General features: G+C 38.1%; 1 protein-coding gene across 5 annotated transcripts in view; it reads left to right on the forward strand.

Moving 5' to 3' along the window:
• Nucleotides 1-22956, forward strand: part of Tmem170b (transmembrane protein 170B) — a 59075-nt gene that overhangs the window by 20410 nt on the left and 15709 nt on the right. The window contains exons 3-4 of one of the 5 annotated variants that reach the window (XR_007346214.1): nucleotides 7156-7541; nucleotides 12574-14733. The exons of 2 other annotated variants lie outside the window; for them this stretch is intronic. Coding sequence is in view for 2 of the 3 variants with exons in the window: in XM_015494012.2 (XP_015349498.1) it covers nucleotides 7156-7286 (131 nt within the window). In the remaining variant the exon portion in view is untranslated. Of the gene's footprint in view, nucleotides 1-7155; nucleotides 14734-22956 lie in introns of those variants that run through there. 2 more of the 5 variants (XM_015494013.2, XM_015494012.2) reach the window with 2 other exon arrangements.

The following is a 22956-nucleotide window of genomic DNA, read 5'->3' on the forward strand; positions in this document are numbered from 1 at the left end:
TTTGCTTTTGTTGTTTCTCATTAGCTATAATTTTGTCACATGATGCCTCACCTATTTTGCCATACATAGGATTTCAAACAGGAACTTTGAGCCAAAGCACAGGGCATGCATAATGGGGTGGTAGGAGATTCAGCTGGAAAGAGAGAATAGAGCCAGGACCTAGAGGGCCTTAGAAGGCCAGCTGGAAAGTTTGAAACTTTATCCTGCTGTCCATTGGAGACAAGTAGATATTTTTGAATGGGGCTGATAAGGGACATAGTAATTCAAAATTCAAAATTTGTTTGATAGCTAAATATAGAGTATATGTAAAGAACCAAGAAGAAACTCTGGAAGGACAGAGGCTTTGTCCATCTTCATCACTGCTATACCCCCAATTTTAAAAGCATGATAGATGTCCAAAGAGTACTGGTTATATGGGTGGATAGAATGAGGGGGAAAAAGAAGGAAGAAGCAGGGAAGAAGAAGGTGGAAAATTAAAAGAGGGAGAATCAAGAGGAATTACTAGTGAGCCTGTGCTCAAGATCTGAGATAGAGTAACAGCTTGGGTTGGAAAGGAAGGAGTTGATGTAAGAATTGTGACAAAGGACAAAAAATCCAAATCTGTTATTAGTCCCTGTGGAGGTATTTAGAAACACATGATGGGGGCCACCCATGCCTTTGGTGAGGGCTTGTGTTGTAACTGGAACCATGAGTGGAGGAGGAGGAGGAGGAACAGCTTCTCAGGAGTTGTAAGCAGTATGCACATATGTGTGCTACTGTCAAACTTCAGAGAGTGTGAAGAATATAATTCCACTCCCATTTGTCTCTAATGATGTGTATGCACATATAACCCACTTTCAATTTAGTCAAGAATAAAATGAGCCAGTGATTTTAGAAACTGCAATGTTATATTTTAAAATCATTAAAAGTATGAAAGTCTGATAGAACTTGAAGTAAAAATTTGCGCCCACATTATCAATAAAACATTCAGATTTCTTCTGGCTAATGTTTGGACTTGCAAATACTTGAATTGAGAAAACTAGTCAATATGAATATTTAGTTGTATTTTTTCCCTAAATGCATGTCATGAGTGCCAGCTTACTCAAGTCTGTATATTCAGTTCAGCAAGCAAGTGCTGAAGATCTATATTCGATAAGATACTGAGTTTTAATCCATATCTGTTAACACTTGTTACTTCTTAGATTTTATTTCCAAAAGAGTAGCTTTTTCATTTTAGTTAGTATTGATAGTTAATGTGGAATTGACAAAAAAAAAAATGGCTTTCTTTCAAAATAGAGCCTAATTTTAGCTGTTTATTTTAGCTATTCTAAAGGTGTAAAGAGACATCTCAGTGATGGTTGAATTTGCATTTCTCAGATTACTGATGCGGTTCAGCATCTCTTATGCTTATTTATATATTTAGATTTCCTTTTATGCACAGTGCTTTTTAAAATTCTGTGATTTTCTTTGGATGCTCTTATTTCCCTATTAAGTTGGATCAGGGATATTGGTTTCCTGTTGATTTTGGACTTTACAGATAACTTTCTCATTCTTTTATCTGTTACCTTTACCCACAATGTCATTTATTGAGTAGAAGGGCCTGTAATCAGCTTAAAGAGGTTATTCTCTTTTATAATTTAGGGTCTTATTTCAGAAGTTCTTGCCCATAACAAGATCAAAAGATATCCTGATGTATTTATTTCTGTTAATTTTGTAGTTTCACCTTTTATATTAAGGTTTCTAATTCATCTAGAGCAGGAGTCAGCAGACACTTTCTTAAAGGGCCAGGCAGTAAATATTTTAGACTTTGTCAGTCAGTGGTGCCTATAGCACTGTTTACCCTGCCATTTAAAGCAAAAGGAAGCATAGGCATATGGAAACGGATGGATGTGGCATCTGGCATTGCGGTCATAATCATGTCCCCCTCCCCTCCATTTCGAGTGACCTTGTCTTTGGTGTTATTTAGATTCTAGGTGTGCCTTTTTCCCTCTCACATAGTAAGTCAGTTCTTACCATCCTCTGGAAGTCTGTCATTTCTTCATTGATTTGAATTGCCACCTTCACTGTGCATTGTGTTCTCTATGTGCAGGGTCTGTCTCCAAACTCTGTCATTGCAACAGGGCTACATTTTTTATGCCTCTAATTTTGTCATATGTATTAGTATCTGTCAAGGATAGGGCCTTTCTTGTTACTTTTCTTTTTCAAAGTTAACATAACTACTCAGGACCGTTATTCTTTCATATAAATTTTTAATATGTCTACTGAATATCTAAAAATGTATGTCTGTGATTTTATTAAGACTTCATTGGATGTGAAGGTTAATTTTGGAGGAATTGTCATATCAAATTATGTCACCCAAGAACATGCAGTATCTCTCATTTGTTGATATCTTCCATGCGTTTTATTAGAGTTTAAATGTTTTATTCTAATAGGAAGGTTCCATATTTTGGAGTAAGGTAATTCATGGTTACTTTTGATTTTATGGCTATTGTGCATGGTATCTTTTAAAACTACATTGTTTAGTCTTATGAAGTTTTGTAAGTTGTGCTTATGAAAGGTTAATAAAAAACTGGTACATCACAGAGATAAATGAATAGACTGCTGGCATACTAAGAAAGTGTAAAATATAGATATAATAGATGAAATAACTTTAGTAATAAAGATAAAATAAGGAATTATAAAAATAGTTTTATGAACAGCTACATATTTCTAAATATGAAATGTCAAGATTGTTGTAAGGAGAAATGGGAAATATGATTAGAACAGTGATTTTTTTTTTTTAACAATTTAAGTGGTAAAGATCCTCCAGATTTAACTAGGATTTGCAGGTGAGTTCTACCAAATATTCAAGGAATAGTCAATTCATACTTTATCCAAATTTTACAGAAAAAAAGAAAAATGAAAGTTTTGCACAGATTATTTGCTGAGGCCAGCATGAGCCAGTTGCTACTCACGATGAAAACTACATGAGAAGAGAAGAGACATGTTTAGGCTCATTTGCCTTGTGAATGTTGTCTTGGATTGTAGAGAGGGTTCAGTGTCAGAATGGGTTAACTATTCCAATAAAACATTATGTATAGACAGCAACATTTGAATTTTATATAATTTTCCTATATCACAAGATATTCTGTAGATTTTTTTTTAATCCATCTAGATATGTGAAAACCATTCCCAGCTTTCATGCTGCACAAAAACAGGTTTGTTCAGATTTGGCCTGTGGATTACAGGATACCCACCCCTGATCTAACTTTATGAATTGATAAATTCAGCACACTATTAAAATGAATTGTGCCCCCCCTTTTTTATTGCTGTGAGGAAATATGCTGGGCACATCCCATTGCTTTTCAGTGGAATACCCCTGCGGCAGTTTGTGCTGCTCTTTGTTGACACTCTTCACCACCGATGACTGTCCTCCCTTCCTAGGTTTACACCCTTTACTCATCTGCAGAGCAAATTTGCTCTGTTGTTTTCTCTACTTCATATCCACTATGCCAGTCTGGTCTTGCCCCTTAATGCTTTGGGGATGTATTTCTAAATTTTCTGCCATTGTTCATAGTGGAAGTTCCAGACATCTATCATTTATTCTGAGCACCCTAACTTCTGTCTTTTTCATTTTTGTATATGAATTTAGCCTCATGTTTCACCAATAAAGTGAAGTCCATGTGTATTCTTTCAACTGACTATTGACCAGCAAAGACACCTTAGAGAGAGGGAAAACTACAGTGTATGTTGGGGAAAGCTATTTGTTAACATATATAAATGTAAAAAAGATTAATATCCAAGCTGTATTGTTAACAACAATTAAAAAAAACCTATGAGTTAAATCAGAAAAAAATAACCCAGTAGAAAAATGGATGAAATATTTGACAGGTGTTTCATAGGAGTAGAAATCCTCATGGCCAATAGTTATGAAGAAAAGCTTAATCACATTAATTGTCAGGGGAATGTAAAATAATCATAAAGATAACATCATTTACCTACCAGATTGACAAAAGAGAAAAAGATTAAGGTATCAACACATGAACTCCCTCTATTCTTGATATGGAGTACCTGGGATTAAGTTGGTATAGCTAATTCAGGAAAGTTATTTGACATTGCCTGGTGAGGTCAAATATGCCCATCCCACCAGGGCACTGTGAAGAATGGATTGCTAAGAAATCGTTGACTGCATTTGTGGCTCAGGGGTCAAGTATGGGAGTGTTGATGAGGTTAGTGTTTGTGAATTAAGTGTTGGGAACAGAGGTCACCAGTAGAAAAATGGAGGAGCTCTGGCACATTGATACTCGAAATTCTCTCCAATCTCAGGAAAGGAATAAACCACAGCTACATCCAAGGGAATGTATTTATTCTCTGTTACAAGTAAATGTATTTCCTGCTACTTAAAATCAAGAGTTCAGTAAACATTTTTACTGTATAAATATTTTTGTTTGAAAAATATGATTGATATTTTGGCCATTATCATGAAAATTTCTTGGAATTATAGGGAAGTTTAGGCAAGTTAAATACTAAAATTAGATTTAAAACTGTCTTCCTTTTCCTATCCCTCCTCCGTTCCCTTCAGCCCCCCTCATATTTTTCTTTTGAAATTGTGAGGTCCTTGGTGTGGACTTGGTATGGTTTATGCATCCTCGAGCTGATGAGCAGCAATTTTGCTTTTGTTTACAGAAAGCACTGCACTGATACTTAAATGCATGTACATGGATATACATGTGTGTCTGTTCTGAATTCTACTCATCCATTTGTTTTACACTTAGCAGATATTTTTCTAGTCTTCCTTGATGTCAAACCTTTATGATTTTTTGCTCTTTATTTGTAGTCTTAAGAGGATCTCTTTTTGGAAGGTCCTAAATATATTTACCTATATTTTGGCTTATATTTGTGGTTTTATTTTGAGCATTTAGTTCTTTAATACATCTGAAATTTGTTTTGGGGAATAATGTGAAGTAGGGACCCAAATTTATTTCTTCCAAATGACTACCCAGTTGTTCAACACCACTTGTAAAGATTGATCCTCTGATTGGGATTTTGACTACAAGCTCAGATTTTTGGAATACTTGTTAGGACCAGCCGCTGTTCCAGGCAATGTTATTGTAGTATTATCTCCTAAAGGTCAACCCCCACCTGCCTGCACCCCGACATTTTACAGCTGAGCAGGTGATGATTCTCCAATGTAGCAGGCAGCTAAGAAGAGGAACTTGGATTTTAACCCTTGAGCCCAGCTTCAAACCCCAGGCTCTAAACCTTAGGTGAAACAGGAAAGGTTTGAATTTATCCTTTGTTTGCCATAAAAGAAACAAACAAACACCAGAGTACTATTTCTCAGGTTTATTTTGACATAATTTCTGATAAAAAAGAAGGCAGAAGATCTTTTAAATTTTTTGAGAATTTCATCTAGTTCTAAAACTTTGGCATATGACCAGTAGTACAAGTGATTTTATCACTTGATTAAGTAAACATTGGTGTTTTATTTAATATTGAAATTACTATCAGTTGCTTCATGATTTTTCTGAATTCTTTGTTCTCTTGTACCTTAACATAAAATAAATGGTAGAATGATTTAGAGATTTTTAACCAGATTGTCCTGCATTGAGATCCTAGCTGTTGTGCTTATGTATTTCCTTGAGTTACTAATTAAACTTCTTTGAACCTCTGTTTTTTGCATCTTTAAATTAGGTTATAATACTGAGGGGGTGGTATGATATTTAAATAAGATAATATTTGTAAATTTGCTAGCAAGATACATAATATGTGGTAAATATGCTATCTTAATTTACTTTTAAAACATGCATATGAAGCCCTTGTCATAGATTGGTGATTTGCTTTTCCCATTTATATCTCTTATAAAGAACTACTCTGAGGGATATAATAACTATTATTTGGGAGATTTTTTTAAAAAAATCTTGAGTGCATTATAGTTATGCACCAAGAGGGGAGTTCATTTTGAAATATTCATAAATACATACTAATGAGTGCATACAATTTGCTCCATTTCAATCCCCAGCATATTTGGGAGATTTTAGGTTAAGTTCAAAGAGTCAATACTTAGCTAATTGTTTTTAAATTGACAAGTGATAGATAATTTCATCCTTATCTAATTTTTCTGAGTAGGTTTCTATCTTAAGTAATTGTCAATTCAGTGTCTTTGAAAAATGTATTTCTGTTCTTTTTCTTATGTTCCTTTGTTTAACCATCCTAGGATATGTAGACAGGTTTTTCCTAGAGAAGTAGTTTTAATATATCTCAGTCTATTATATATAATAATTTAAATGTTTCCTCCTTTATGATTTCAAAATGTGCTTTTAAAATTAGCCACTTAGGAGGCTGGGAGTGTAGCTCAGTGGTAGAGCACTTGCCTGGCACATGTGAGACTAACTGGGTTCCATCCTCAGCCCCAAATAAAAATACCTAAATAAAATAAAGGAATTATGTCCGCCTTAAACTAAATTTTTTAAAAATTAGATACTTAGGTCTTCATCATTATATATAATATGTTAACATGAAGTATTAAATTAGGCCCTGAGTCTCTTCATAACTCTGAGATTCTCTCATTCTGGGAAGGGTGCATAATCTAAAATATTTTCTAGAAGAGATATCAAGTTTATCTTTTACTAGTCTCCAAATAATTTTACAGTTGTGTGTTTCTTTTAAAAATTCAGTAAATTATTTTATATGGTGAAATGAATTAGTTACGCATTGTTATATTTTATATGATACCGAAGAATGAATTAATTTTACTCAAGTAAAAAAGGGACAATTTTAAAATTTTCTTTTAACATTTGGATATTAAATCATGTAGTTTCTCTGCATTATCATTTATAATTATCAACATATTGTTTGGCATATTTGTGAAAAGGTTGATCAGGTCCAAGCAGTTGAATGTCCAGGAGAAAGATGACGATAATGGATCATCAGTTTTTACAGACGTCTTTGGTATTATGTGTGCAGCTTATACTGCACCTGCGTGTCTTTGGGTTGGATAGAAAAGGCATCTTTTCAGTTAAGTGGTTAAATGGTTAAATGTAGTATGCTAAAGGTAGTTTTTACCAATCACCTAGAAACCCAAACAGTTTACCTCCTGAGGAGAGTGAGGGGCTTTCTGTTTTGATGAAATGCGGAGGGGTCCTGTCGCGGTGGAGTTAAGCAGCGCGCTTTGTCCTTCTCCCCTCTCTCCTCCAGGTGCCGCGGTGGCCGGCATCTACCGAGTGGCAGGGAAGAACATGGCCCCGCTGGAAGCGCTGGTATGGGGCGTTGGGCAGACCGTATTGACATTAATCATCTCCTTTTCAAGGATCCTCGCCACACTTTGAGGTTTCTGAGGGAATGTCTTATTTCACATAAGGAAACAGATGTACAGATTCCCTGAAATCGGCATTGTGAAGGAGCTGTGGACCGAGCCAGTCGAAACCGAAGGAAGACAGACCTTGCGCTGTGTGGAAAGACTGCCCTCTGGCGTCCAAGTGATTGCACTACCGCACTGCACCTTACGTGCCTCCGTCCCAGGCAAGGTGCACAAGACCCATGTGAAGCCTCAAGAAAAAGCACCTTGTTTAGCTGCCAATCAGGTTAACATTGGTGTTGAAATCATTGTTCTTAACAGTGTTGTGTTAAGTTACAGGGACGTTTTGAGGAATTGATATATGTGCCAAACTTTTCTTTTTGACATTGATCATGTGACAGTTTGCAAGTGTAGATGTAGATGAGTGCTGTGAACATATTTGACATGAATTCAGGTCATGTGGTAAGATTTTGTTTTGTAATGCTGAATCCCCTATGAGTGCTAAATAACTCATTTAATATGGGAGAAATTATTTGGTTTTAATGTGGAGCGTTTCTGGGATTTAGGGCTTTTTAGGAATTATTATTTAATTTATGTGGAAAATAATAGTCTTCTTAATGGAAGATGAGCTAAACTGTTTTAAGGATTCAAAGTAGACCTGTAGGGTGCATACTTTTCACTAACTGGACACCCTTTTAATAGTTTTCCTCATGCATAAATATTTTATTTATGTGAATTAAAAAACTTTATGGGTCACACATATTGTCACTTATGTGTCATAAAAATATAATTTGAAATTTTTCTTATGAATTTTGTAAGAAAAGAGTCTGAAATGCATGTTGCATTCTTTGACCCTTCTAAAGAAAGTTTGCCTTGTATCTCATGGAGAAAACATCTTTGTCATTAGCGGCAGTGGGATTATATTACCTGTTGCATCTGTCTTGATTTTTGACAAAACAATCTTTCATTCTGGAGTATTAACTATACTGAAAGAGTGGCCTAAATTAGGCTCTGGAAATAAAAAGGCTCATTTGTATATAAGTACCAAGTAAGTTATTTAGGAAGAATAATAAACTCTTCTTACTTTGGATATGTGGCAGTGTCATGATTCTGCTAAGTAAAAATTGGGGAATACAATAAATAATTTTAAAACTTGGCAGTCTTAACAAATCAGTGAAATACATATATGTATATGTGTGTATATATGTGTATATATATATATATATATATATATGTGATTCATTTCAGATGTTCAGTTTATAAGTTCCAATTTAAGTTTACTGGAATAAGATCACATGTATTAAAAGTGGCACTATCCTTTGTAAAGCATTTTAAGAGATTCTGTCAATACATAATTGTTTGTAAGAAGACAAGAAGTAAGAAAACACAGACCCTAGTCTGGTTGAATCTCCTAATGAGACTTTTTTGGCCAGTTGCAATTATAAACATGCTAACTCAAAGGAGCAGCCATTATAGAGAATACAGAGAACAGTCCAGACAAAAGAGTCCCCTCGCTTCTTTATTTAAGTTGACTTTTAAAAATGGAGGTTCAATTTAGATCCCATTTAAATTTAAGACTCCTGTTACCTATGCTACTTTTCCTCCATCAAAAAGAATATATTAATTTAATGTGAGAGTTGGGAAGGAGGATACTTTTACCTATATGGAAGCCAGTTTTAAGGGTTTACTGTCACTAGCTTAGAAATTTGTTCAGACAGCAACAACCAATTAGCAAATATTCAATCTTAAAGATCTTTGAAGTAAATTTTAAAATTGATTCTTTTTATTTTGTACAAATCTACTATTAATTTATGTGTTCTTTATATTTCTAATGTTTCCTCAAATTAAATTTAGACATAACTTTTCCAGGTCAATTTGATTTCTCCTTTTCTGTTGGACTTGAATTGTATTCTTTCTTTACTTTGGCTATCCTATCAATAATTTAAAGCATTTGTATTCTAGAGGAATTACCAATAACGTGAAAATTGTTTTAGAAGTACAGAATGAATTTTTTAAACATATGGAAATTTTATGATTTAAGAAAATTATCATGGAGTGCATGGTTGATAATCCAAAATTAGTCAGAAAATAACATGGACATTGAATATATGAATACGTGGACCAAAGAGATCTGAACTCTTGTTTGTACTCTAGAATGAAAGTATAACTCAGTGGTTAATAGTTAGTCTGTAGTTGTCCTGCAGCTGTCTCATTATCAAGTTGACTTACATTAAGGTTTGGGTGTGTATGTGTGTGTATGTGTGTGTACTTTTAATTTGGGGGGATATTTTTGTTTCCGTTGCTGTTCTCAGTTATTCCCATAGGGATTTTGTAGAACTTGCCCTCTTTTCATGTTTTGAAATGCAGTTGAATAGTATGAATTTATGAAATTGTTTTAATAGCTATTTATATGCCAAGGTTTTTTAAAAGTGAGTAGTTTTCCTATAGAGACGAGATGTTTAATGATATGTATGTGTACACATATGTATCATTATATACATATATAGAGAGCTATATATGAATACAGTCTAACTGGAAAGCTTTTGTTAATGAACACTTTCATGTTCTAGTGGAGAATTTGATATATTTGTTTAGTTGAATGATCTTTTACATAGAGGATGTTTGAGATTTTTGAATTTTGGAAAAGTTTTCTTGGTTTAATAGTGCCGGAGACCCTTGTTTGGGACATGACAAAAGTCCTTATTGACATAGTTGGGTTACAATTTCTTAAAATTTGTATGTGATTTAGCAGTAAATTTTCTTTGTGACAAAGTGCAAGAAGGAAGGGGTAAATCCCCTGCTGTTGACACTCCTTTATTTTAAAAATGTCCAGTAAAATATTGCTGATAGTAAATCAATTCCCCAAAGAAGGAACTCTATAAACCCAAAGTTGTTTCTTAACATACTGGTTAGACATGGCCATAGATGGGTTAGCCAGGAGCCTCGTGCAAGCTACCAATTTAAAAACTTTAGAAGAAGGGAGGTACAAGTGGTCTGTCCCCTGGCATAGTTCTTTGGTCACCTAGGGTCGAGAAAGTCCTAAATGATGGCCATGTTCCCTGCTCACAGCTTAATTTTTATTTTAGGTCATACTGCTTACCAAACAGTGTGGTAGTTTGTTTCCCCGTCTCCTTTCCTCATATTTGTAGCACACATTTTCACTGCTACATTTCCAAACCCACATCACTTCTGTTTGTGTTTTAAATGACAGAAAGAAATGAATTGGCCTGTATATTTTCTATTGGTGATGTAAGGAATAGGGATGATTTAAAAATCAAAGAGTTTTTTGGAAAAGGTCTTGGAGCACCCTGAGGAAGATGAGGGGGTGGGCCTGCCGCATTAACCTGCCCGGGCCATGCTCACGACCAGCTCATGCAGTTTTGTAAAGACTTTTTGCAGATCTAGGGTGTGCAAAATGCTGGACCAAGTGTTGTCTGCTTTACAGCAGAGATGACCAGGAAGGGATTCCTGTCCTCCAGTCCACAAAGAGCTGGCTTAGAAACAATTGCAAATCCTAAAACGGTTGGGACTCTTGGCTTCCTGATTCTAGTTAGAGTCTGATCCTGTTGCCTGCGCTGTGATTCTGATTTTCCCACTTCATCCACTAAAGGAAATTTCAGTAACTGAGTTGTCATCGCCGTGGTGCAGGAGAGGACTGGACTCTCAGCCAGCGACTTTGGCTTGAGTCCAGGCCCTGTAGCTTGTCGACTTTTTGATGTGAACAAATCACTTAACATCTCTGAGCTTCTGTTCATACAGTGTGAAGTGTGATCAATACTGCTTATGGTTTTGTGAGGATTATGTGGGATTATTTACAAATTCAGGCAAAGTAATATGTGTTTGACAGTAAATGATCCTTAGGTAGTTGCCTGAATTTTTCTTAAATAACATTTTGCAAAACCCAGTTGCATATGTTTTATGAAATTCACCTATTTTCATTTATTTCCACATTTTTAACATGAAAACTAAAAGAAGAAGAAAAAAGTCTTTATAAGAGACTAGGTTATAAACCTAGTCCTTCACATTTTCTCTACCCCTTTGTTTTTAAAATCAACAGATATTTATCTGAGAACGCCTCTGGGCTTCAGTGGTGGTGGAAGTGGCCAGGGCAAGCAGGATTGAGTTACAGGTTCGGTGCCACAGGTAGAAGTGGGACAAGAGTGGAGGTGACCAGCATTTTTCCTCTGATTCACTTAGGATATTCATTAACTCTCTGTTGTATGCAAATTATTATCCTGGTTTTGGAGACAGAAAAGTGGGTGAGAGTCAGCCCCTCTGTCACATATGTCCCCCTTTCTTCCATGGACCACGGTGGATTGGGGTCCTGGCTGTTGTCGTTGTTTTGTTTACTGATTGGGTTTTTTGTTGTTGGTTTTGACCATTATTTTAAATGTATGTTCATTTTATAATTCAGGAAGTAACAAGATACTAAGAGCACTTTTGGAAATATTCTCAAACTACTTCATTCTTACTGTCCCCAAGTTTTCTCAGAAAGTCTCAAACAACTTCTTTAAACATCCTTATTTATTTTGTTTTCAAGATTAAGAGGAACATGCAAAAAGTCACTGAAGAAATTCTAGTAGACTTAGATTGCAGAGAAGTTTGGTGACACGTGTTGGATAGCTGGGTAAAGTCCTGTGATATGATAATCAGGAGTGAGATTCTCCATGGTTAAAATGGACGAGTCATTGAATGTCTCATTATCTACCGTAATTTCCCATCTTTCTGAAACTCTCCAGGTAGAAGGAAGATCATTTGATTGGCTTTTCAAATATGTGGTACCACTTTTTAGCAGGAGGAAGTTTAAAGATAGGAAATATTAAGGGACCACAGGACAAACCTGTGACACGTGACTCTAGCTCCCTCCTTCTGTTAGGCTGGAGCTATCCTGTGCAAGAGTGTGTGCCGCCTGTTTACACAGCACGTGTACCTTTGTATGTGGGCTTCACTGAAGCAGCATGTGGTGCTAGGTCACCCCTCCAACTGAGGGTCTGGTGGTCATGGGCAATACAGTGTTGTTCAGGACGTTGTTGAGTGAGTTATCTCAACACACATTTGTGAATTTGTTTGGGGCAATACTACATGAAGTATTTTCAGTAAATGTGGAGATATGCTGGTTAATTCTTGATTAAATTAGTGGTATTGCTCAAGTCTCTAAGCTGAGCTTTGAACTCTGATCCCTTCTCCCTGACTGAGGGGGTTCGTTTTGACATTCTTTACATCCCTTGAACATATGTTGAGCTTACATAATAGCCCTTCCTTGATTTTGAGAACTAATTTAGCAGTTTCTTTAAAATCTTCCTCCTTTTCCCAAACAGATGCCATATGTCATGGTTTAGACACACGCACAGCTTGTTGATGGAAGAGGAAGTGCTGGTTCAGAAGAGAATTTTCCACACCTGTGGTTATGCAACTGTTACTGAAAAATAACTGGGCAAGTCCGGACAGCATGAACCTCTGCACATTTTTTTTTTTAAGATTCTATACTGTACACATTCACAGTATATCCCTCCTTTGTAGTAACTTGACTGTCCCCTTTTGGGGAATGTCTTTAGGTCTTAAACCGAAACTGGAAAGTATGTGACACAAAGACACAGGAAGAGTCACCATAGTGCATGGTCACCTGAATCCCATCACTATGATGCCTTTTCTCCTAAATACATATTGTAATCACTAAAAAACATCATTTATTTTTTAGAGCCCCATTAAATGAATGTTAGCTTGAGAGTACTACTAATGATGAAAAGTTACCCCCCACCTTTTAAATTAAAGTGGGTGCACTCAATCATTAAGTCACTTTGGGATGGAACATTTTGAAGTTTTCTTCATAGACAATAAGTCGAGACCCCTGTTCAAGGGTAGTGAAAATGACTTACCCTTAGTACTAAGTGAACTGGGAGTCTGACCGCTGGCCCTTTCCTGGTGTTGGTGACATCAAATGACCGTGGAGGAGCTGAAGAACATCCTGGCCCTCTCCTTAGCACATGCACCTTCTGACATGAGCTCCGCGTGTTTAGATGAACAAATAGGAAAATTCACAGTGCTTTTCATTTTAGCTATGTAACTTGGTAAAATTCATCTAATTTTACTCTGAGTATTAGCCCCTGACTCCAGTCATTCTGGAATGAGGGGAGCAACTACTAAAATGTCTTTATTTAAATAGTAAAAGTACAATTTACCTGACAGGTATTAAGACTCACTTTCAAATTGTGCTAACTCTCAGACCACTGATGAATCATTTAGTTAAATCACAGTACCGTTCGTAAAAGCTAAATGATACCTTAGTGCCTTGAAAGTTAAGATACTTTTGCAAAGTGAATTTAGAGATTCAGGATTGGCACCGATGAGTTGGCTTGGGGCACGTCACCTATGAATGGGAATCCAGAGTTTAGGAAGGGTGTTGTTGACACGGGTGTTGGCCACCGACTCCTTATGGTTTGGTGTGAGCCGGTAATTGAGCCATTGGCCATGCCAGATGACAGCTGCTTTCATTATGTTTTCATGATGTGGCTTTTTCCTCCACTTTTTTCTTTTTCCAAGTATGAAATTTGGAGGAGGGTGTAGTCAAGCAAATTAAATGTGGGATTTTAAAGTTTAGTTTTGTTGTAAACTAGAGATTCTAGTGTGAACAATGTTAGTTTTATATTGTAGTACAAGGGCAGACACTTTACGTAACCTTTAGAAATATGTTGACCATCAGGGATTTATTTTTACTATAGAAATACTAAATGTACTGTGAAGCTTCAAGACGGGAGGGATCCACCTTGGAGGGGTAGTACACAGAACAAAAGGATATTCGACATTATGTGAACACAATTCCCCCCTTCTGTCAAGAGTATAAACTACGCTGTATGAGTATGTGTACTGCATGTTTACATAATAGTTTAATTTTGAAGGATTATTTAAAGACTATGTTTATATATAATACCTAACAAGCTGTAAATATTGTATACTATTGATTTTTAATTTTATATAAGCAATTTTTTATTTCCCAATTCATGTACAAATCCCATTGTGTATATAGCATAATTTCCTGGAGAACACAAATTTTACAGTGAATTTTAAGTATTTTAATTGCAGAAAGCATCAAGTCAGCCTTAGAGATGTTGATCTTCATTTTAAATTATTTTTCACCACTCATTTTCTTCAAAGGGCAGCAATAAACATACCCAAGTTATTTTTGATTCTAGAAAGTTGGTCTACAGAGATCTAGGTTCCAGTTCATTGCTTTAAAGAAAAGATGCACAATTAATATCATCCAGTGTCTGATCACGAGGTCCACGTGTGGCTCTCCTCTTTGTAATATACAGGGTGAACTCTGCCGACACACAAAACATCTGTTAAAAGTGAATCCAGCACTTAACTGTCATTACACAGAATTTATTGGATTAAAAATTTTAATATACAGTATTTTAATAAAGTTTCTGTATTCAATTTCATGCACTTATATATAAATAAACCTGTCTTTAAAAGCTTTATGTAGTGTTTGACTCTTGGTGACATAACGTCTCCACTCACCCAGGGTGCTTGGTGTCCTCCATACCCTCTTGTCACTTTTCTGGGCCAGTTTTATGTATGGATTTTGGAGGTAGTGCTGAAAAGGTACGCAACAAATCTAATGATAATGTAGGCCTCGTTTATAGATTTGCCTACGTCAACTCCTGGGCCACATATGTATCTTGTTCTGAGAATTATTGTTTTAAGATGCATGCCATCACTTTTCATAATCACAACCATTTCTTGATTACCTAACATCTTGTAGATACTTCATGTATATTCTTCAACACTGAAGGTAGCTATTCAGGTTTCCATCCACATTTTGAGGTTCAGAGAAGGTAGAAATCTTTTCAGAGCCACACAGCTAACAACTACTGAGCTGAGGATTTCCTGCTCTGTTACCTGTGTTTTTCCCCATTATTCTGAGTTGGTTTCTACAGAATATTCTAGAAGCTCTTGTGTATAATGAGATATACAAAGACCAGATAACATTATGGAGAGTTGAATTGTCAAATTTATGCATAATTTGAATTTTTGTTAGATTTCTTAGGAAAGTGTTAGACACTCAAGTAGGCCCAGAACTCATCCTGCCTGAGGAGATCAGAGCCAACAACCAGTGCCTGTAAACATAATCAGCCCTGCTGGAATAAAAACTAGCTTAACTTTTTAAATTGTGCAAGTATAATGGAAGTAAACATGTTTTCACAAACACTGACATGGCTACCTCACATCATTACCAAATTGAAATATATTTTCTTTTTTTTCCAGGGAACATATTCATTCCATTATAAGGTTATAAAATTACTGAATATGTTTCCTCCTTGACCGTGAATCTTAAATTCTTGGACAAAATTCTTGGGATCAAAAAAAAAAAATCTTGAGATCACAAGTTTTCTGTTTTGATTTTTATCTTTGACTCCTGAAGTGATACTTTTGTAGTGTTTTGGTAATAGGTGAGCTGCGGTTGTGCAGGCACCACGGTTCAGATTTTACCCCCCATGCAGGATGATGATGCCTCTGTCACAGTCTTAGGGTGGCAGCTGAGCCCCTCAAGAGGCTTGTAGAGGAAGAATGTGTCGGGTTTGCTGAGTAGATACTGATGCCAGGAAGTGGAACCTTCATTAATTCACAGAATAGAACCTAAAAGCTTTAGGGTACAGAGAGGAAAGTAGAAAGCACCCAGGGCAGATCCTCCAGGAGTAGAAATTGGGTTTGTCTCCAGCTTCTAATGAAACTTTAGGAAGAAGAATCTATCCCATATCACCGCTCCTGTTTATTTGCTCTTAGTTTCCCACTATTTTTTGCCACCAGATATTTCTTTTGGCCAAGTTTATGAATATTCTTCAGACAGGAAATTCTGGAGACTGATTGCAAAACAGTTCCATCAGGTGAACTACTTGCAAGGCAGCAGTTCCATCACTAGATGGCACAATAGTCCTATTTTATTTCTCTCCTTGCTCTTGGGCATTCATTCTTCCCTAGGAACACAAATTAACTCTGCACTTTTGAACTCACTCCCGTAGGATGCATCTAACAATTTTTTTTTTCTAAAATATATGAGAATAAGCCAAACATGAGCAAAATTACTAATGAATTTTACTGAGGAAAGTTAAGATTCAGGGTTGTTTGCAAGTCAGAAAATCACTAGTATGATTTTTGATAAGCCATTACTCTGGCTTGATTTATGCATTTTTCTTAAATTAAATCTGTTAATGCATAATGACTTGTTACCACATTGAATAGTCGTCACTTCTAGTGACAGGTACATAACCTAACAATCAGTCTTGAGATAGTAGCCTGAGAGTTGATTTTAAGCTTGGCCAAGCCAATCAACTTGTGTGATCTTCAGTTTTCATGTCAGGAATCAGGACAAATATCTCATGTTGCAGTAGTGAGTACACTCTACATGTTCCACCTTGTCCTCTTGGTCTTTCGTGTCTTGTCTGCACGAAACATAGAGGGATGATGTAGTTTTAGAATTGTCCTACATGTTTTGGTAGTAAGCCGAAATGTGTTCTGACACAGCACAGTGCGTTTTTAGAGAGAATTTGTTTCAGATCTCAACTGTCCCCTTGAACCGTGGCCTGCTACTATTACAACAGAGCCTAACAAGGGAATTTTTTTTTTAGAAACCTACTTCAGCGGGAAGGAGCCTGGTTTAGAAAGCAGAATGGATAAACTTGCTCAGCTAGCAAATTCCTGGCATTCCCTTAGCCAAATATGTACAGGATGAGGAAGTCAAAACAGCCAACATAAATTAGTCTGCGGTTGGTCCTGAATCACCCGTCAACTGCATATCATCATCTGCCCCCTCAGATCCTGGTGCCAGTGAGCTTCTCTACTTTACCATTCTGTAGACAAGCTGTAGTCCAAACTCAGAGAAGAAGGGCTGATCTTTTCAGGGCCCAAGTTCCATTGCATAGTGTAGAGACAAATGAGCCCACGCATTCTGGGTCTTAAATCAGGACAGACCTTAGGACACCAGAGAAGAGGACCAAACATTTTTTCATGAAACTTTTCCTGCCCCTTTCACGTTCTTTGGGAATTGGTGTCAGTGGTCAGCTCAGAAATGTGATATAAGAAGACACTCTTGTTACCTTTGATGTGGAAAACAGGAGATGAGTAAGGGCTGTAGTCAGGTTGAGGCCAAGCACAATTTTAAGAGGCTGAGGAATTGCAAGCCCTGAGCATGCTACCTGAGTGCTGAAGGAATGGGATCCGGTCATCTTCCTGGGTCTGACCCCTCGAGCACACAGACCTCCCGATAGAACCATCTCTCTGTGCCAACTTCTTTTCAAATAAACATGGAAATAGATGGAGTCCTCCTGTCTTCTCATAAATAGAATTTGCCAATTCAATGGGAAAGCATCAGCATGGGCCTGTTTTCTGAGCCTTACCTAGACCAGGACCAGCTGGGCTTCATGAAGTTGATACGTGCATGTCCATTGTGTTCTTTGATCAGCCTGCAGACTTCTTACTTGAAACTTTTTTAACTTGGGGATCTGTTGCAAGGTGAATGAGAAGGGAGGAAACTTTTCAATCTAAACCATAACTTTTGGTTGTGGCGTGTGTGTGTGTTGGCAAGTATCTAGAGGAAATATGTAAAGCCTGTATTATTGATAATCATTGCAGTAACATTGGCATTCAACTTTTATATCTATCGATCTATCATCTCATTTTTATCCTCATACTCTGTTCTTATTTGGAGGGAAGTGAAATGCCTTTTATTTTTCAGTGTTGGGGATCAAACCAAAGGCCTCGTGCATGCTAGACAGATGAGTTAACAGCAGCAGCCCCCAATTTTTTTTTCTGAAATATTATATTTAGGGGAGGGCAAAAAAAGGTCTTTCCTGAAAACTGGACAGCTATTTTACAGATGTCAATTCCAAGAGCAGACCTGAGCTGGCCACAGCAACCCAGCAACCCATTGCTGGTACTCTGATGATCCTCGGGGGCCTGAAGGAATCCTTGAAAATGGAGCACTTCCTGGGTGTCCTGGAGCTAACTCAGCCTCCTGCTACAAAGCTTTGCTTTCAGTCTTTATAAAGGAGACAGGTGCAGCTCAGAGGCGCAGCGCTTGCTTGGCATCTTGATGCATGAGGCCCTGAGTTTGATGCCAACACTTCAAAAAAAAAAAAAATCCAGAAAGACTCAAAGACTCAAATGTTCACACACCAGGCCTTATTTGGGGAGACAGTTAACCTGTTTTCTTCTATCAGGAATATCTTACTTGTGAAAAATTCCATACCAGTAATGCTCAAAACAGTTGGCACGCCCCCATTTTTAATTAAGGTTGATTTGTTTTCTTTTTCAAGATCTGGCTGAACAGAGCAGACTATTTCTTTCACTCTCTCAACAACATTCTTTTCAGAATCTGGACTCGTGGTTGCTGGTTCAGCGCACACCACCAGTTATCTGGATGGGAAAAGCTGCCAAGTCCAAGCACAGCTGTGTAAGCTTTCTCGGATATCTGAGTCCAAAACAGGCAAAGGAAAAATGGCTCACTTTTGATATCATAGAAGTGGCACAGAGTGTTAGGGACAGTGGAGGCGAGCCTCAAGAATGTCCACCACAGGCTTGTCGCCTGGGATGGGACTGTGGCCCCAGAGTCAGCTGGAGCAGAAACATCCACCCACCACGTCAGGAGTCATTGTCACACTAGTGACTGTACCAGGGAAGCTATTAAAAGCCTGAACTGAAATTTAGAGTTACAATCGTGTCCATAAATAAAGAGCAGATCAACATTGTCAACTTCACAATAGAAGAGACAAGAGGCTGAGATAATATATTGACAAAAAGAATTCTAACCACTTTACACATACCACTTGCTATTCAAAAAATATTCCTATCTCAGATGCAGATAAACTTTGACTTCCCTTACTGTTTCTGGAAGTGCTCAAGGATTTCTTTAATTGCAACATAGATGAAGAATTAAGACAGGAATACAGTAAAAAAATTTTTTTTTCCCAAAGAACTGTCCCCAAAATGAACAAAATAAGCCCTCAAAATAGGTTCTGTCAGGAAAGCAGGGCTTTCTCCTAAGCTAAAGTGTGGACAGTCAAGCTGAAAATTAGTAAATATTGATTTCTTCTTAAATATAGATTCTGGAAAATACCAGATGTCAACTTGAAAAAAAGGATCAAATCATTTATCAGGATTCCAGATCTATAATGGACTCCTCAGGAACTCTTTGGCTCTCTCGGCTGTTTTGAATCGAATCTGGTCTCATTTTTTTGTTGTTGTTCAAAACTGCCCAACGCCCCCCTACCTTTTTAACGTAATAAAAACTGCTAAGGTAAGGCTCCTGCCTCTCTCTAAAATGTTCTCACTTTTAAGCCACAAAGAAATGTGGGTCAGACTAAATGCAAATAACATTTTTTAAAGTATATTCCAAAGAACACTAGAGAGAGAAAGGCTCTTGAGAAAAAGAATTCCCTGTCCAAAAAAGTTTGGTGACGCTGGCCTCTGTATTCCTGTCTTAGTCACAATTCACACATGGCATATTAAACACTTCAGAGTTTGGCACTCTGAGTTAAGACTCTATTTGGCTTTGTTTAATTTCGTGAATTCTCTGAAAAATGTCAATAGCAATAAGGAAAATCTTCCTAACTCATTCTGGGGTTCTCTGGAAAGCATTTGCAATCATATTCTCAAAGTGCCACTGCTGTCCCCATCCCAAAAATCTCTGGGCTGCCACACTAAACCTGAAGCAGGGTTTTGGTTTCCAATCTCTCTGGCCCAGTGCCGCTCCCTGATAGCCCTCCTGGGTCAGCATCCTGCCTGGACCCTGGACTCTGGTACCTTCCTTGATTGGCCAATCTAGGCCTGGAATTTCCTAACTTGCGTGTCCTTCTGAGACTTCCTGGATCCAAGCCCTGTGGCTGGCACTCTTTATTTATGTCCAAACCTGGTAGTCTGTGGATAGGGGACCCTCCTAACACCCAAGGTTGCATCTGGCAAATGTCAAATAAGGGGTTCAGATTAGATGTGAGGACATTTCAATGAAGGGGCAAGTCCCTGGGGGCTGGAACATCAGAGATGGCTTCCCAGATGACTTGGCCGCAGGACAGGCTTTGGAAGATGAGTTTATACAAGCAGGGGACCCCGTTGAAGAGGAAGAGCACATGGCTGTCTTCTTCAGGTGACAGAGCCACAGAAACCCATGTATGGGGTTCAACACGGGCAAAGCGAGTTATAGATAAGAGATGCTGATGCGAGCAATTGTTGAAGGTAGGATGTAAAGGTAAACAGGGACCAGATATAAGAGCCTAGGGAACTAGGCAGAAGAAAACCATGGAAACTTTTTGAGAAAGAAAAGTATACCTCTATCACAAATTAAAGGGAAGGTGAGGGATTGGGTAGGGTCTTAGTCCATTTCCTGTTACTATAATAAAATCGCTGAGACCAAGTCCCTTAGAAAGAATAGAAGTTTATTGAAACCTGATAATTCAGAACTGGCATCTGGTGAGGGCTTTCCTGCAGCATCTTGATGTAGCAGAGGGTGTCACATGGTGAGACAGAGCAAGTGTGCCAGCTCAGGTCCTTTTCTCAGAAAGCCACTAACGCTACCACAAGGTCTCACCCTCATGACCTCATCCATCCCTAATTTCTTCCCAAAGCACAGAGATCACTAATATGTGAATTTGGGGATTAAGTTTCAACACATGGACTTTTTCATTTCAGTGTCTGTGTTCTAGGTATTCAAGAGAAGGCCCCAAAACTTCCCAGTCAGAATCCTTAACCCACTTACTGGCTGGCTGACCTATTTTTTTTTGTGTGGGGTGGGGGTACCAGGGATTGAACTCTGGGTCACTCTACCACTGAGCCATGTCCCCAGCCATTTTTTTTTTGTATTGTATTTAGAGGCAGGGTCTCACTGAGTTGCTTAGCACCTCTCTGTTGCTAAGGCTGACTTTGAACTCTCCATCCTCCTGCCTCAGCCTCCTGACCCCTGCCCTGGCTGAATGATCTTGAGAACTTCATTCTCCTTGAAGCTCAATTTGCTCAAGTAGGAAATGGTTTCAAAGCCTCAGCAGGTTGCTGGGAGGCTTGACCAAGACAAAACTGGGAAAAACTGTGATCCTGGAATTATTTTAAATAGGGCTACAAATGTACTTACTGCTGCTGAGAGCTCTAGCCTGCTCTATAAACAGTGCCACATCCCAGAAAGATGAGCTACCTGGTCGTCAGCTGGTCTTTTCCAGACCCCCTGAGTGCCCTCTGCCCTGATGGCACAGGATAGAGAAAATGGCGCTCTTCAAGTAGTTATTTGGAACTGAAGTTGCCCTTGATTTGGTGGCTACTGGGGCCTTATCTCTCCTTTCTTCATTCACAGTAGGGTTAGCTGCTGTCAGGGACACAGCTGCCACCTGGGCTGGCTCCAGGAGTATTGACTTCCTGAAACCCAATCTGTCCAATTATCTGCTGGTGCAAAAAAGTGGGTCGGATGGAGGTGAAACCAATTGACCCCAAACTGTCAATTTTTGCCTAGAGCCTCCAAACAAAACTTCCCTTTGTAGCTTCTCTCTTCTTTTTCAAGTTAGTTAATTGGGAGAGGGAAGGCCTGATGGGAATTCTCTGCGATGTCTCTTATCTGAACATTACCTGGGGCCCAAGGTGTTGCAAAAGAAGTAAAAATAAACTGACGTGAAGGGAGAGTTTATTTTAAACTGCAAGACGATTAGCAAGTGATCACTACAAACCCAAATCGTACTGATGTCCCTCCAGCTCTGGTTTCTGTCCTACCTTCTCTCTTGTGGATTTGACCTTCTCTGTCTCTGGACAAAGGACATGGTCTCACTCTCTCCTTGTGTGATGGTGCCTCTGATGTGTGTCACCTGGGAGAGACTTGAGTCAAGGGGAAAGAGGCCAAGGGACCAGGAAGGAAGGTGGGGACAGTGAGAGAAAAAGAGGGAATGTTGATGGGTTGATTAATCGTTGGGATCAAGTTTCAGAGGATGAAGTCAGGAGGAAGGAAGAGCTCATTGGCTGATAGACTCCTCACGGTCCATTTTTACCTATAGGCCCAAACAAAAAGTCGCTTTGTAGCTTCCAGTGCCACAGAACAGGGGGAGGTAAGAGGGAGCGTGGCTGAGGGTAAATAGGTGGTATCAACGCACAAAAGTGACATCGTGCACACTGGACGCACTCATGGAGAGGACCGACCTGTCCCAAAGCAAGAGCCATGAGCCAGGGTGTTGGTGGAGAAGCTGCTGGCTCCTATGCCTGTCCACAGGGCTTCCTGGTCTAAAGTGACAGTGAGACTTCTCCCAAGAGCATTTCTCCCCCACTCTTTATGTCTTGCACGCCTCAGAAGCCCCATGCCTGCTAAGGCCTTTAAACTTGAACTTCCCTCCTGATGAACTGAATTTACTGCAAGATCTTGGATCTTCCACATCCACCTGATGAGAGTGGGACTATCCGAATGTCTTCCTGGATTTATAAATATGTACTTTGAGGCTTCCAGAGCTAAAGCAATAAGCTAACTAAACTAAAAAAAAAAAAATCTAAATCAATAAATAATTTAGGGAGCAAATAATTTGTTCTTGATATTAAATTGGTGGGAAAGTTCTCATGATCATCTCTGCAATGAGTGAAACATTTTTCTTTGTTTTATTAAAGACATAAAATAGCTAAAGCTGCAGTATTGGGATATACTGTGGCCATATTTTATGAATCGTAGATTAGATTATCGTGTTGTATCA

The sequence above is a fragment of the Marmota marmota genome, unplaced genomic scaffold, assembly GCF_001458135.2.
Source record: "Marmota marmota marmota unplaced genomic scaffold, marMar, whole genome shotgun sequence".
NCBI classification, from domain to species: Eukaryota; Metazoa; Chordata; class Mammalia; order Rodentia; family Sciuridae; genus Marmota; species Marmota marmota.